Below are 13,427 nucleotides of genomic sequence, written 5' to 3'. Positions count from 1 at the left end.
GAGATTTAAGGATTCGAAACAGGGTAGTATAATAGTTTTTTTGCTAGAGCCATGTCTCTTGGCCATGTTTCCATGAAATCCATATTATTTTTATTAAAACAAAATGTAATTAATTTTTAATTTATGGACTAAATATTTCATACTTTACGTTCTTTTTAGTTTGATTACCCTTTGATTATAACATAAATTATCTTAACTTGACAAAAATTCTTAAAACTACACTTTTCCGGAAATTGCGTAAAGAGGTTTTAAGGAAAGAGGAAATAAAAAGGGCACGCAAAAAAAGAAAGGACCCTTTCTCAGAGATGACATGTTATGAAATAATTAAATTAAATTCGACATAGTTTTTGTTTCTCAATAAGCGTGGGTTGTCATTGCTGTAATAATATAAAAAATCATTAAGTCATGCAATCCAGACACCAATACGACTTAGGGACTTTCAAGAAGCGAGCATACCATTTCCTTAAAGGCCGGCAACGCATCTGCAGTTCCTTTGGTGTTGCAGATGTCCATTGGTGTCGTTGATCACCTCGGTGTTCCCGCCGCTCGTTAGCCCCCTTCTCTTATAAATCCCCATAAATATTTCTCATGAAAAAGTGAGAAAACTTGATTTACTAGCTGCTCAAAAATAATTAAATTTCTTTCCGTCATGAGTCTGTTTCACACTATCCAAGTAAGTCTTAAATAAACTAACTGAAACTTATTTATCAAATAAATTCGTCCTTGATGTTTCACAATCTGAAAATAAGCTTTGAAACGCCAACTATTTTGACAAAAAGTATTGTGTCAGTTATTAGTTAAGTTATTTGTTAGTTATCTATTACTTAACTTGGACATTGTATAACCAGCCTTTAGTCTTCTATTCTTATAATACCATTCTTTTCCTAAACTATAGACTTATCTTCTCTTTAACAAGTTCTATTCATGTGACTTATTTCAATTTGTTGGTCGGTAAATCACACAAAAGCAAGAAGCACAGGACACATTACACCACGACAGGTTGCACTCCACCTCCGAACTATGCGTTCCTAGTATTTCAGTTTCTGTTTGAACACATAATTCATACAACACGACAGAAATATAATTCGTGCTTTGCAGACCGTAGCTTGTAACGACCAAGTTATTTATAATGTTGTTCGAAACAATAGAAACACGTTAAAAATAGCTGGTTTGAGAAGGTAAATGTCGTTTGTGAGTTTTCCAGTTTTATTAATAGTTTTGTAAATATTATAAGACATGTTTGGTAGAAAATTATATCACATGTAATAGTTATACCATTGGTAAAATGATTTTCCTTAAAATCTTACAAAGCATATTTCGTATTTTTTTTTTCTTCATATTATCATACTAGTTTTATAAATGTGAATGTTTAGATGGATGGATGTTTGTTTGTTTGAAGGTATCTCCGGAACGGCTCAACAGATCTTGATGTAATTTGGTATAGATGTAGAATATAGTCTGGAAGAACACATAGGGTACTCATTTAGTTTTTTTTTATTCCGCGCAGACGGAGTTGCGGGCGAGAGCTAGTGTTAGATGAATGGATGGATGTTTGTTAGAAGGTATCTCCGGAACGGCTCAACAGATCTTGATGTAATTTGGTACAGATGTAGAATATAGTCTGGAAGAACACATAGGGTACTCATTTAGTTTTTTTTATTCCGCGCAGACGCAGTTGCGGGCGAGAGCTAGTGTTAGATGAATGGATGGATGTTTGTTAGAAGGTATCTCCGGAACGGCTCAACGGATCTTTATTAAATTTGGCATAGATGTAGAACATAGTCCGGAATAGTACTGAGGAGTTCATAAGTTCGGTACGATATGTATTTGTCTTTCTTCATTCGATTGAAAAGAGCACTTTTTTAAGTTGTGCACTCTTTCGTTGATTACGTCATTAAACCAAGATAAAATAGGTGAAGTCATCGTTCACACTATGCTATAATAATTATATCTTTTGTTTTAAAATTACAAGTTTGATAAAAATTTTAGGTCAGGTCGTATCGAGTTCAAGAGCACTTGTTTGTCATTAATAATTTAAAGAAATTATTTATTTTTATATTATATCGTAATTTTTAAATCACAATAATAAATTATCAATAAAGAGGTCTCCCTACTTTTTATTACTAATTCAAGTAAATTCAAACTCTAGAGGAGGTAAAAACAACAATAGCTATAAAGTAATTGCCTTAGGACCCTTGGAATTGAAGGCCGCTATACACGGAGTCTAAAACAGTTGACAGGAGTAGCACTTAGCGTCCAGCATTTTCTAAAATAAACCTTCATCTACATCTTCTTACTAATACTACTACTTACTATGTTTTATTTTATTCTGCGCGGATGGAGTCGCGGCCGACAGCTAGTTTGGTACTTTATTCTAGTATCTAAGTTCAATTTATATATCGTAGTGTTATAAAAACCTCCAACCCTTGTTAATGATGAACAATCGATATGTTTTGAAACTATAGCGGCGTGTGGTGTCGATGTCACTATGCCCCCCCTCTCCCCTCCTCAACCTTCCCCTCTCAGACCACACGTACAGTTCCGGGTAGCAGCTTGTGTTACCCATCACAGTGTGCCATTGATCACTGCGTATTGCCAATGAAAGTTCTAGTGTCCTAACGTAAACTGATATAAGTGCAGTTTATATATTTTTATAAGGATCTAATAATTCACTTTCTAATTTATAATTGACTAGTTATTCGATGGAATATTTTCAAAGTTCCCTTTGAAATTAAAAAAAATTATATTGCTATTTCTTAATGACAAATAATGGTAGAGTCGAGTAGGTTTTGCTAAAACTGGTTATAGTTCCATTGAATTACAAAAAATCAATTAATAAAACTACTGAAAGTACTTTCTTGTACACTTAAATTAATTTATTAATAACAAAATCCGCAAATAAATATAGAATTACACAACTAAAGCACTTGTCAGCGATCAAAGGGTTAATAAAGCAAGCGGAACAATAGGATTTTCTATTCAGCGACATTTCACGAATGCGGGTGGCGAAATAAATTCTGGAGCGTAACGAGCCTTCATTTGACAGTTTTAGTGAATTTTCCACATCGCGAGCCTTGGCCGGCCGGCGAGTTAAATGTTTGCGCAAATTGATTCCGGGAAAGCCAACATACGAGTGTATATCGGCCACATAATTTTGCGAAGCGCTTTTATGTCCGAACGAAATCGATATGTCCTTTTTTAATGCAACCGCGGTTCGCTAAATGCTAGCCTACAGCTGTTTAATAGTTAACTAACGCAGCTGTGTTCTTAACGAATAAACGATTTATGTAAATTTATGTTAATACGCTATTTACAATATTTACGAGTCAGCTTCAAGCGTATCCGTTTTCATTTAGAAAATTATCAATATTTATAATAATTTACATTTATTTATTAGCATTAAGTTGATTTTAAATGATTTCAAATCGCTTAAATTAAAATGATTATTCAATGTTTTATTCAAATAACAAATTTTTATACGTTTTTATTTTAATGATTTGTTTGGTTTAATAGTTTACGACAGGGGTGACGAACCTTTACGTAACAGTGTGCTATTTTTCTAAAATATTATTTAAAAAAGTTATATGTGCCATTCGAACATTTCATAGAGTACCATTCAAATTATCTCATACCTACTTTACAATTAGCGTGCCGTTGGTTCTCAATCCCTGGTCTAGCGTAGATGACGCCAAACACATCACAGAGAAAAATATTTAAAACATTACAAAAATGCATTTAAGACACGATGAATTTAAATCACTGTTATACAATACTTGGGACTTCACATGAAATTAGGTGAAATAAACTATAAAAAAATTTCAAAACATTTCATTCGATTCATAGTTTAAAGAACTGTTTCTACTACATGTGTGGTCTTAGAGAATTGAGGTCAACACGAACGGAGTGTTGGATTGGAGTGGATTTAATTAATGACATTATATCTTTAATAACTCTCACTCAGTCGAAATAAAAGAAACTAAGAAAATATTTTCATTTATCCTCTTAAAAATTCGTAGAGTATTTTATTTGTCAGCTTTGATGTTTAGCTTTTAATTTAAATAAATGTTATTTAAATATTTGCTAGTCAATCTGGGTGGTCTTCTAAAATGTAAGGAATATTTTATTCACTATTTGTTTGATTTCATAATTTTATGTTTTTTTTTTGTAATTATTTCCTCCATGGTAACTAACGGTTGACTTTGATAGCAAGTATAGATAAAAGCCAATGCCTGTGGTTTAAAATAAGGTCTAGATCAGTTGAAACGTTGAAATTAGAAGACTGTACTGAAATAGTTCTTTCTAGGTACGAACATTTTGGTCTACCAATCGGCAATGGCAATGACAATGACTTTGTGCATTTCTAATGTTTTAAAAAGGTTTAGTTTTGTGCTGTTTTTATATAATCTTACTTCTTACTAACATTATAAATACGAATTTTTAGCTGGATGGATGGATATTTGTTTGAAGGTATCTCCGGAACGGCTCAACTGGATTTCATGAAATTTGGCACACATGTAGAACATAGTCTTCAAGAACACATAGGCATACTTATTAAGTTTTTTTTAATGCCGCGCGGACGAAATCGCGGGCGATAGCTGGTTTTATATATAAAAGTAATTATTATTCTGTTTTATATTTAAGTAGTTTTTTTAATAAATAAAAAGAAATGAGCAAAGTTTTTAATTATAATGAGAAATATAGCACCCATATGGTTGTATAATTAGTTTATAAAGCTGTACTCTTTCACACTGGCGCTTCGCCAACTGAATTTGAAACCTCGAGAAGTAAACGAAGTTTGTATAAAAGTTTTTTATTATAATGCGGGTCCGCTATTGTTGTGCTGAGGATCGTAAAAATATCAAACGGTTAATAGATAATAAAAGCTTTAAACACGATTTAATATATTTTACATACCAATGCTTGATATCCTTAAGCAAGCCTAAGGATATTAAATATAACAGTAACATATAACAACAAGATATCCAGGAACAAACGAAGATCAGAATTTTATTTGTGATTAGCAAATAATCGATTTTAATTAATTAATTCCTGTTTGTATTAAACATGTATTGCTTGTATATTCTAAGTTGTATATTAGCAAACCGTAACATCAACAACTTTCCCCAACACGATCCCGGACCCCGCCCTAAACAAGTCTCGCCGAGTATTACAACGTCGCTGCAACGCCAAGTTTCGCAATACTGCATCTTTTGTATTTGCATATTCTTAGCTTATAATCATTTTTTCGTCAGTTTTAATTAAGTAATGTACGTCACTATGAAGATTAATGGCCTTAGCTCGGTCACGTTTAAGTATAAAAGGTGAATATGAATTTAAAATTCGAACATCTACATTCTTTCTACGCACTCACATGGATAGGATATAAACAGTGGGATCATGTGCCTATTTGATTTTCGCCATTGTGGCGAATCAAACTAATTATAGAGATAGAATTAAGTCTTAGGAACTTCAGCGGGCGCGTTTAAGTCGCAAAGAAGCAAAGGCATATCATTTCTAAGCAATGGCCTATCAATTTATAGAGATCAGTGTCTCGACTCATACATTGTGACGTCATTTGTGGCATCGCGATATGTCTCCTATCCTTATAAGTATGACAGACGTCCCCGATTCACCACAGAGGATGTATTAATTTAAGCTCGCCCAAAGTGGTTGGAGATTAGCAAGGAAATGTCAATATGTTAGTGTGAAATATATCGTAGAGCGTCCGACTCGTGAATTGAATAGATAATTGGGTCCGTTTTATTGATGCGATGTTTATTGAATAATAAAATTTATAATCTGTTCCGCTATTTTATTAACGGTCAGTCTTGTTGTCTGCGAAGTTTTTAAAAATAAACTCAACTACTGATCCATTCTTTTCCGTTAGCAATTTTGAAAACTTTGTCTATGGTTGTCTGTATGCATAGTCTATTGCTGAAGTCTATGATTATGATAAAGAGATAAAAAATTGATGATAAAAGAGGAGAAAGACAATAGAAGCGTTTGTTATTTAAAACTAAGAAGGACTAGGACTACAGGAATTTCGGTGTGAAATATTCATAGACAACTCATAATCGACTTGCTTGTATCTTTGTACATGTACATGATTTAAATAAATGATTTTGGTTTGTGCCCTAAAGGAAACAACAATGTTAGGTAACGCTTATTTGTATTTGGGGCACATGTTCTACGAGTTTACCAGGAGTTAATTAGGCTCAAATTTGTTTACGAATTATATTTTGATACGTTCTTGGAACTTAAGGGTTTTATTAATAACTCATTGTTCTAAGAGATTTTCGCATTACAAAGTGAGTTGTGGAGTGTTTGAACATTTTAGCACGTACTTTATCCAAAGCGGTAAAGTCTAAATATATAATTGTACTTCGCTTATTTTTAGTACAACATGTTAAGATTTTATTTGGTATTGTTAAAAAAGTGAAAGCACTTTTTTATTGAGCTAATTGGAAATTCGGTAAAACAAATCATACTGTAGATAGAAATTTTGAATTTATTTTTCTTTGTCAATCTTTGCTGATGTCAAAAAAGCATTATTAAAATTGAATCGTTAAGTTTTTATAACGTCATTCAAATATTAATCTCAAGTTAAATGTCTACCTGACTAACATTTGACAAATCATCCAGCCATTCGTAACTTACTTCGTAACAATAACTTTAAGAAAAAACTCTACACGTCTTGATAACATCTTATTCTGAAAGGTGTTTGACGAAGGACAACAATAACTCAAATTTGAAAGCGTTATTAATTTTTTTTTCGTAATATTAAAAGTTTTAATGGCCACACTAACCATAAGTTTTTGAGACTAAAATCTTTGTTTGAAACATATCGTCATCCTTGTCATAATCTGTGACAAAACAGAGACAACAGTATGTTTTAAACAGAGATTTTTGTCTCAGAAACTCACGGTTAAATGATACTTTGCCTAATAATTATATTTGTCACGAATCGTGCACAGTAAGATATGAAACTGATCACGTATCAGTATGTTTCCATTGCCTTAACATCTGTATAAAAATATATTACCATCTCTGTTTTCCAAAGAGAGTGACAAGGATACCAATATTTTGTTTTACTTAAGTTTCTGCAGTAGATTCCAACGGTAAGACCTATTAAATCGTGATACATTTAAATAAGATACCGCATTGACCAATCTTTCTTTTGTTTACAGTATTTTATACCCGTTTTGTGGTTCCTGAATGTATAAAACAGATCTAAATGAGTTGCGTATTTTAAAATGCGCATTAGAGGGGCCGGCGTCGGTCGAAGTCCGGAAGTCGAGTCTCAATTTAACCCGACGCAGTCCACTTCACAAATATTAGTTGACTGGAACTGTTAGTTATGACTTCTTTTTATTTTTTTCTGGTTTTACATGAACTAATGTTTTATCCCATGATGACAATATACAGATGTCTACTGGCAGTGGTAATTTGGCTATTTTAGCGATTTTAGATGGCCGCTTGCACGTTCTTCTCTGGTAAAAAAAAATATCTTACTAATATTATAAATGTTTGGTTGGATCGATGAATGTTTGTAAGTGTCTCTTCGAAATTTGGCATAGATGTGGAACATAGCCTGGACCAACACATGCTTACTTATTAAGTTTTTAAATGATCGTGGACGGAGTCGCGGGCGACTGCTAGTAGTACAATAAATTTGGTTCTTAATAAGTCAATAATAAATTAGGTAAGTACAGTTGATAAATCCTTAAATAGAATAAGATATGTTTTTCGTAAATACTTGGGGCAGTATCAGTTGATCCGTACATAATAGGCCTTTATCCCTATTATGGCGAACACGAGAGCAAAAGGGTTGTACTCTGAAAGGGTTAATATCGATTTTTTCCGTATCCTATTACTCATGTGATTAAAGGCTGAATAAGTATTCTTGTGACTTTATTCAAATTAAAAAAAAAACATATTTCATCAGCTCATTATACTGTCTCCACTGTGGGGTTCGGAGCCTACTAAGATAGGGGTGGCTAGGTCATATTCAACCATGCTGGCAAAGTGCGAGTTGGTTGACTTCATACATATCTTTGAATTTATTCGCAGAAACCGTAACCGGCAGAAAATTGAAAAACGGAGTTAGGTCACTTTCAAAATAAACGGCTCATTTGCAGGTTGTATCACGATGTTTTACTTCATCGTACATCGTCGGAAAAATTTACATGTAACTATGTATAAATAGAACGAATATTAGATTCTTATTTAAATAATTCGTAATAAGGGAAAATAAATTGTAAATGTTTTTGTGATATAGTGGTTGTTATTTATTGTTAAAATCCTTAATTTTATTTTATACAGTATGTGCTTTTTTGTAAATTATTTTATTTTTGTAATATTTTTTTTTATTCCAGTTACAATGGGTCCTGTGTTAATACTACAGATATTTCTGGGCGTCCTTGCACCGGCTTTTGCTAGTGAGTATACCATTATATATTTTTAATCATGATTTTAAAACACTTAAAACGCATGTACAAAGAAATTGAAATCGATTTTCTAATCATTTAAATACTAAAATTCTCAATAGATTTTGTTAATCTCCCTATAGATTACTTTAATGAAATAAAATTTAAAAACCAAATTATCTCATACATATTTAAACTTAACTTTTTAATCTTTGATACGTTACTTAATTCTAGAATAAAACAACTTTTTCAAAATATAATTACGAATCGTATAAATAATTCTAACATCATTATGAGACTTTTAAAGCACAGTTATTTAAGTTTAATTGCAATCTGTATCCTTTATTATCAACATTTTTAATCCGAACAAAATTGAAATTGTCTCTTTCTTTTAAAACCGGTATTGTATAACCTGTCTGTAACAACATTTCCATGAAATTCTTTATCCAATACGGGTTTTGTACAGAGTAAGCCGGAAAGCTTTCCTATGTACGCAGTAATGTATTAAGTGTGAATTAGTATGTTCATGATTTGTTTGTTGCTGTGGCCCCGACTTGCAGCGGATACGACAGGTAGCCCACTCACACATTGAAAAGGGCTTTTATTGTTGGTCAACACAAAAAAACGGTCTAATACAGTAGCGTGAGTTCGGAGATGGACTACGGATAAGGTTCCGGGGATTTAAAATTGAATTTTGTAATACTGATTTAAATTTTGTTAATAATTTTTAACTTTTAATGATATAAGTGCATTAACATGTTAATGTATGTATAATACACGCGGGTTTCATCTTAATAATATTATAAATGCGATTATTTGATAGAAGGCATCTCCAGAATGGCTGCATGAATCTCTCTGAAATTTAAAATAGATGTAGAACTGTGTGGTAGAACACATAGGCTACTAATTAAGTACTCTTTTCAATTCCGCGCGGACGGTATCGCGGGCGACTGTTAGTTCATAATAAACACGGGCTGCATACGAAATTTTTTTTTATAATAAATTCTTTCAAAAATTAAACTATATCATTAGTTAACAAGTGAATACAAGGTTTTGGTTTGGGACATATGAAACTTTGGTTCCAACATAAATAACGACGAACCAAAACGAAGTAGGAGTAAACATTATCACATTTCTTTATTTACATAAAAGAGCTACGCATCTATCATAGTAGTAAGAATCCAAATTGTTTACGCACTTTGCTACTAACAAACCTATATAAGTAAAATTAATATAGTATGTGATAAAAAGTGTGAACACGGAACCCTTTCGGTAGTAAATGTGTACAGAGGCAATTTGTCAGACGAGCAGCGGCGGTGATTATCCGGCCGTCTGTTTGTCGAGGAACTGGACTTGCTCGTTTTCGAGCAGTCGTTATATTTGACGATGCCACTGTATCTAGGCGAGGATCTTTTAAAGATTGGAATTTATGATATGAACACATTTCGTTAGCCTATATGATGTTAAAATATTAAACCTAGACCGCTCTAAGTTAAACGTGGAATTTACATCTTACTATCTTATTTCTTCCTTATATTATAAATGCCAATGTTTGGATGGATGGACGAATGGCTGAATTGGTTGACTGATGTTTGTCAGAAGATATCTCTAGAACGGCTGAATGGATCTCGCTGAAATTTGACGTAGATGTAGAACATAGCATGGAAAAACAGCCTACTAGTTAAGTTTTTTTTATTCCGCGCGGACGGAGTCCCGGGCGACAGCTAGTACAATATTAGCATCGTTGAGGTACGATTTCACCACATTTAGCTGTACTATAATTTAACGTTCGCTTCCACTGCGGATCCAATAATCCACCGTGGAGAATTATAACACTTTAGCTTTACTGCAGGCGGCAATTACTGAGTAATGAATTACATCGAAACGTGACGGCTGACTCGAAACGAGCCCGGCCATTCTGCTCGGCTCGTTGGGCTTCATTACGAGTTATACTAGACGATGCGATACAATCGAATTCCAATCGATTCCTATACCTTGCTCCGTCAACTTCTGAATACGAGATATCGAGACAAGCCGAGACACCGATGCGTGAGATTCGTTTGTGAAGATTATCGGATCAGGGGTTTGCGATTGTCTATTTTCATTAGCTATGATTCTACGATTATATCTTTCTTGATTAGTTGGTTCTCTAGTTCAAATGTTATTTCATAGTATTTTTTTGTTTTAAATATCTAATACCAGTAACCATTTACACAACGAACTTAGGTTAAACCTGCGTAGTCCATTACTAACATAAACTGTTAAAACCCAAACCAACAAATAACGAGTGCATTAAATAATTAAGAACTTAGTAAATCATGAACTTAAATATTCATAATGAAATTTGATATGGCATTAAACCCAACAGTTTATTTAAATATTTCTAGTTGTTAGTAAATAAAATTTATAATACATACTCGTAATATTATATTATAACTAGCGGACCCGACAGACGTTGTCCTGTCTACGCGTCTTTAATTTAAATAAATTAATATGAAGTTAATATTTGATGAAAATTGTGAATCTAAACCATTCCCAGATCCCCTTGAACACACACAAAAAATTTCATCAAAATCGGTCCAGTCGTTTGAGAGAAGTTCAGTGACATACACACTGACAGAAGAATTATATATATAAAGATAATAATATAATTCTATATGTGCTATGAATCTAGTCATAGTATAATATATCGCTTTAGAGTACCGTTATATTACAGTATATTATGTTATTTCTGGATACAAGCAGAGTGAATAACATACCAAGTTGAAGTTGCCCCTGGGGGACCTTCAACCAGGTTACAATAAAGAGCTTCAACTCGAAGTGTGTTGCAACCAAGTGAAAGCTTAAGAGAGTTCAACTTTAGTTTAAAGAAATCAGTTACACGCTTTTTGCTATCTGCTACCTTAAGTGTGGTATAGACCTAAAGACAAATTAAAAAAATAACTTTTTTTTTATTTTATTCATCATATTGAACGATTAGACAACCTTCAAATCGTTCTTATCTTTAATCATGACTGTTTTTGTTCTAGTCTAGTTTGGTAAAGTCGTTAAAAATTGTATGCACTTCCAAATGTCAAATAACGACTATCAGGTATGCAGGCGTTGCATACTGAAGTAGATAATACATTTATGGTTATAAGTTCACAGTAATTCCGCTTAGCAAAGTTCTTTTTTATTCGTTTTCTAGTCTCGTGGAATGAATCCCCGCCCGCATGTCGATTCCTTTTTTTTTACCCATCCTCAAGCTTTATACTGATGAGTAGAAAATTGCTTTAGACCCGTTGTAAGAGGAAAGTCTTATGGAATATGTAATTTTGCATAGATACGCCCTTTTATGTAAAATTCAATAATAAACTTATCTTTATAGAATAAAAAAAATGTCGCGTCTTTTTCATGTCGTATCTACCTGTGATTCATTCGATATTTAAATCGAAAGTTTATTCGTTATAATAAAAATAAATCAGTAAAGAATCGAAACAGCAACAAGATGAAGACGTTTTAAATTCCTGAGTGTGACCGTTGCCTTGTATGAAAAAAAACAATAAATCATACATTCTCGATGTACCATCCCAGTCTCAAGTATAATTGAAAATAAACTTTGTTCGTGAAGGATTTAGGTTTAAATTTGTGTGTCGTGTTTTCAGCCTTAATATGCCGATATAGGATGCGTCATTCGAGATGAGAATGTACTGTAATAACGCATCAAGGACATCAGGAATTGTTTTCGTTTGATTCGCGGCCGCTTTATTGTTGAAGGCAACCTTTTTGTATGCAAACAAAAAGCAAACACTGATGATATATTCAATCGAGGATTTATCGCTCAATTAAAGTTGAATGAATTTAACGAGGGAATTGACAAAGGACTATGCGTTTTCTTTTAAATATAAAAGTGAAAGATAAGTGTTTATTGCACTGATTTGCTTCCATTTTTTTACCATTTCAACTAAGCTCTATGCTTGTGCTAGGACATGGTTAATAACAATAGTCGAATGGCGGGATTCGAACCCCCGACCTCGTGATCGGAAAACCGTACCCTTAACCAATATGAGTTGATAGCCTAATAGTTCTTGTTTATATGCTGTATAAAACTTTTTAACTGGCCAAACTATTTGTCGTAAAACATCACACAAAAAGAAACAAAAAACTTAAGTAAAATCCGAATTAAAAAATCTCAGTTGCCAATGTTACTCCCAATTAGAAAGGGAGTAAGTAAGTTGGATCACAAAAATTGGTTTCAAAAGTATACTCACGGCATTGTTCGTTTTTAATTAATTTCAATATAAATACATAACAATCGTCTTGACAATTACAATACGTTAGTATTCATATATAACAACAGTTTCTTGTTGTCTTTGAATACTAAATTATGTTATTACAGGCCAACATGATTACTAATATAGACATCGATATGGAGTGTCGACGTATTTGAAATACAGTCTATTAATATGTAAACTTAACTATAGATAAATCACTATTAGCTCTGTGAATTATTGTCACTTGTTGCTTGTCGATAACGTTTCGTATTCAAATAAATAGATAACAAGCAAGAAGTATTGTATTATTTAATCTCACTTCTTGCTGTTAGGAAGAAAATCTGAAAATGTGGCAGTGGATTGAACCAACACTAGCCTTACTAAAATGTCGACGTTTGTGTCCCCTCACTATTCATTCTGACACTGGACTTTGCAACGAAAGCACTTCATTCGCGCCAAAGGATTTTAACTAATAATGTCTAAAATTACTAATACTATAAATGCGAATGTTTAGATGGATGGATGTTTGTTTGAAGATATCTCCAAAACTTTTAAACGAATTTTGATGAAATTTGGCACACATCTAGGACATAGTCTGAAATAACACATAGAGTACTTATTCAGTTTTTTATTCCCGAGAAAACGGAGTCGAGGGCGAGAGCTAGTCGATAATAAAGAAACAAACCATATCTTTGGAATGCTTCACTATAGTAAAATGTAGTTATGTGTATTAGAACTCCCTTCGCTA

At 32.9% G+C, this 13,427-nt stretch overlaps 1 protein-coding gene across 1 annotated transcript in view; it reads left to right on the top strand.

The window, feature by feature from the left end:
* Positions 1–13,427, top strand: part of boi (brother of ihog) — a 33,328-nt gene that overhangs the window by 10,732 nt on the left and 9,169 nt on the right. Inside the window, exon 2 of the mRNA XM_013317570.1 lies at positions 8,376–8,438. Coding sequence (XP_013173024.1) covers positions 8,381–8,438 — 58 coding nt within the window. The 5' untranslated portion in view covers positions 8,376–8,380. The remainder of the gene's footprint in view (positions 1–8,375; positions 8,439–13,427) is intronic.

This window comes from Papilio xuthus, unplaced genomic scaffold (genome assembly GCF_000836235.2).
Source record: "Papilio xuthus unplaced genomic scaffold, Pxut_1.1 DF826938.1, whole genome shotgun sequence".
Lineage (NCBI taxonomy): Eukaryota > Metazoa > Arthropoda > Insecta > Lepidoptera > Papilionidae > Papilio > Papilio xuthus.
This window is presented reverse-complemented; position numbering and strand designations above follow the sequence as displayed.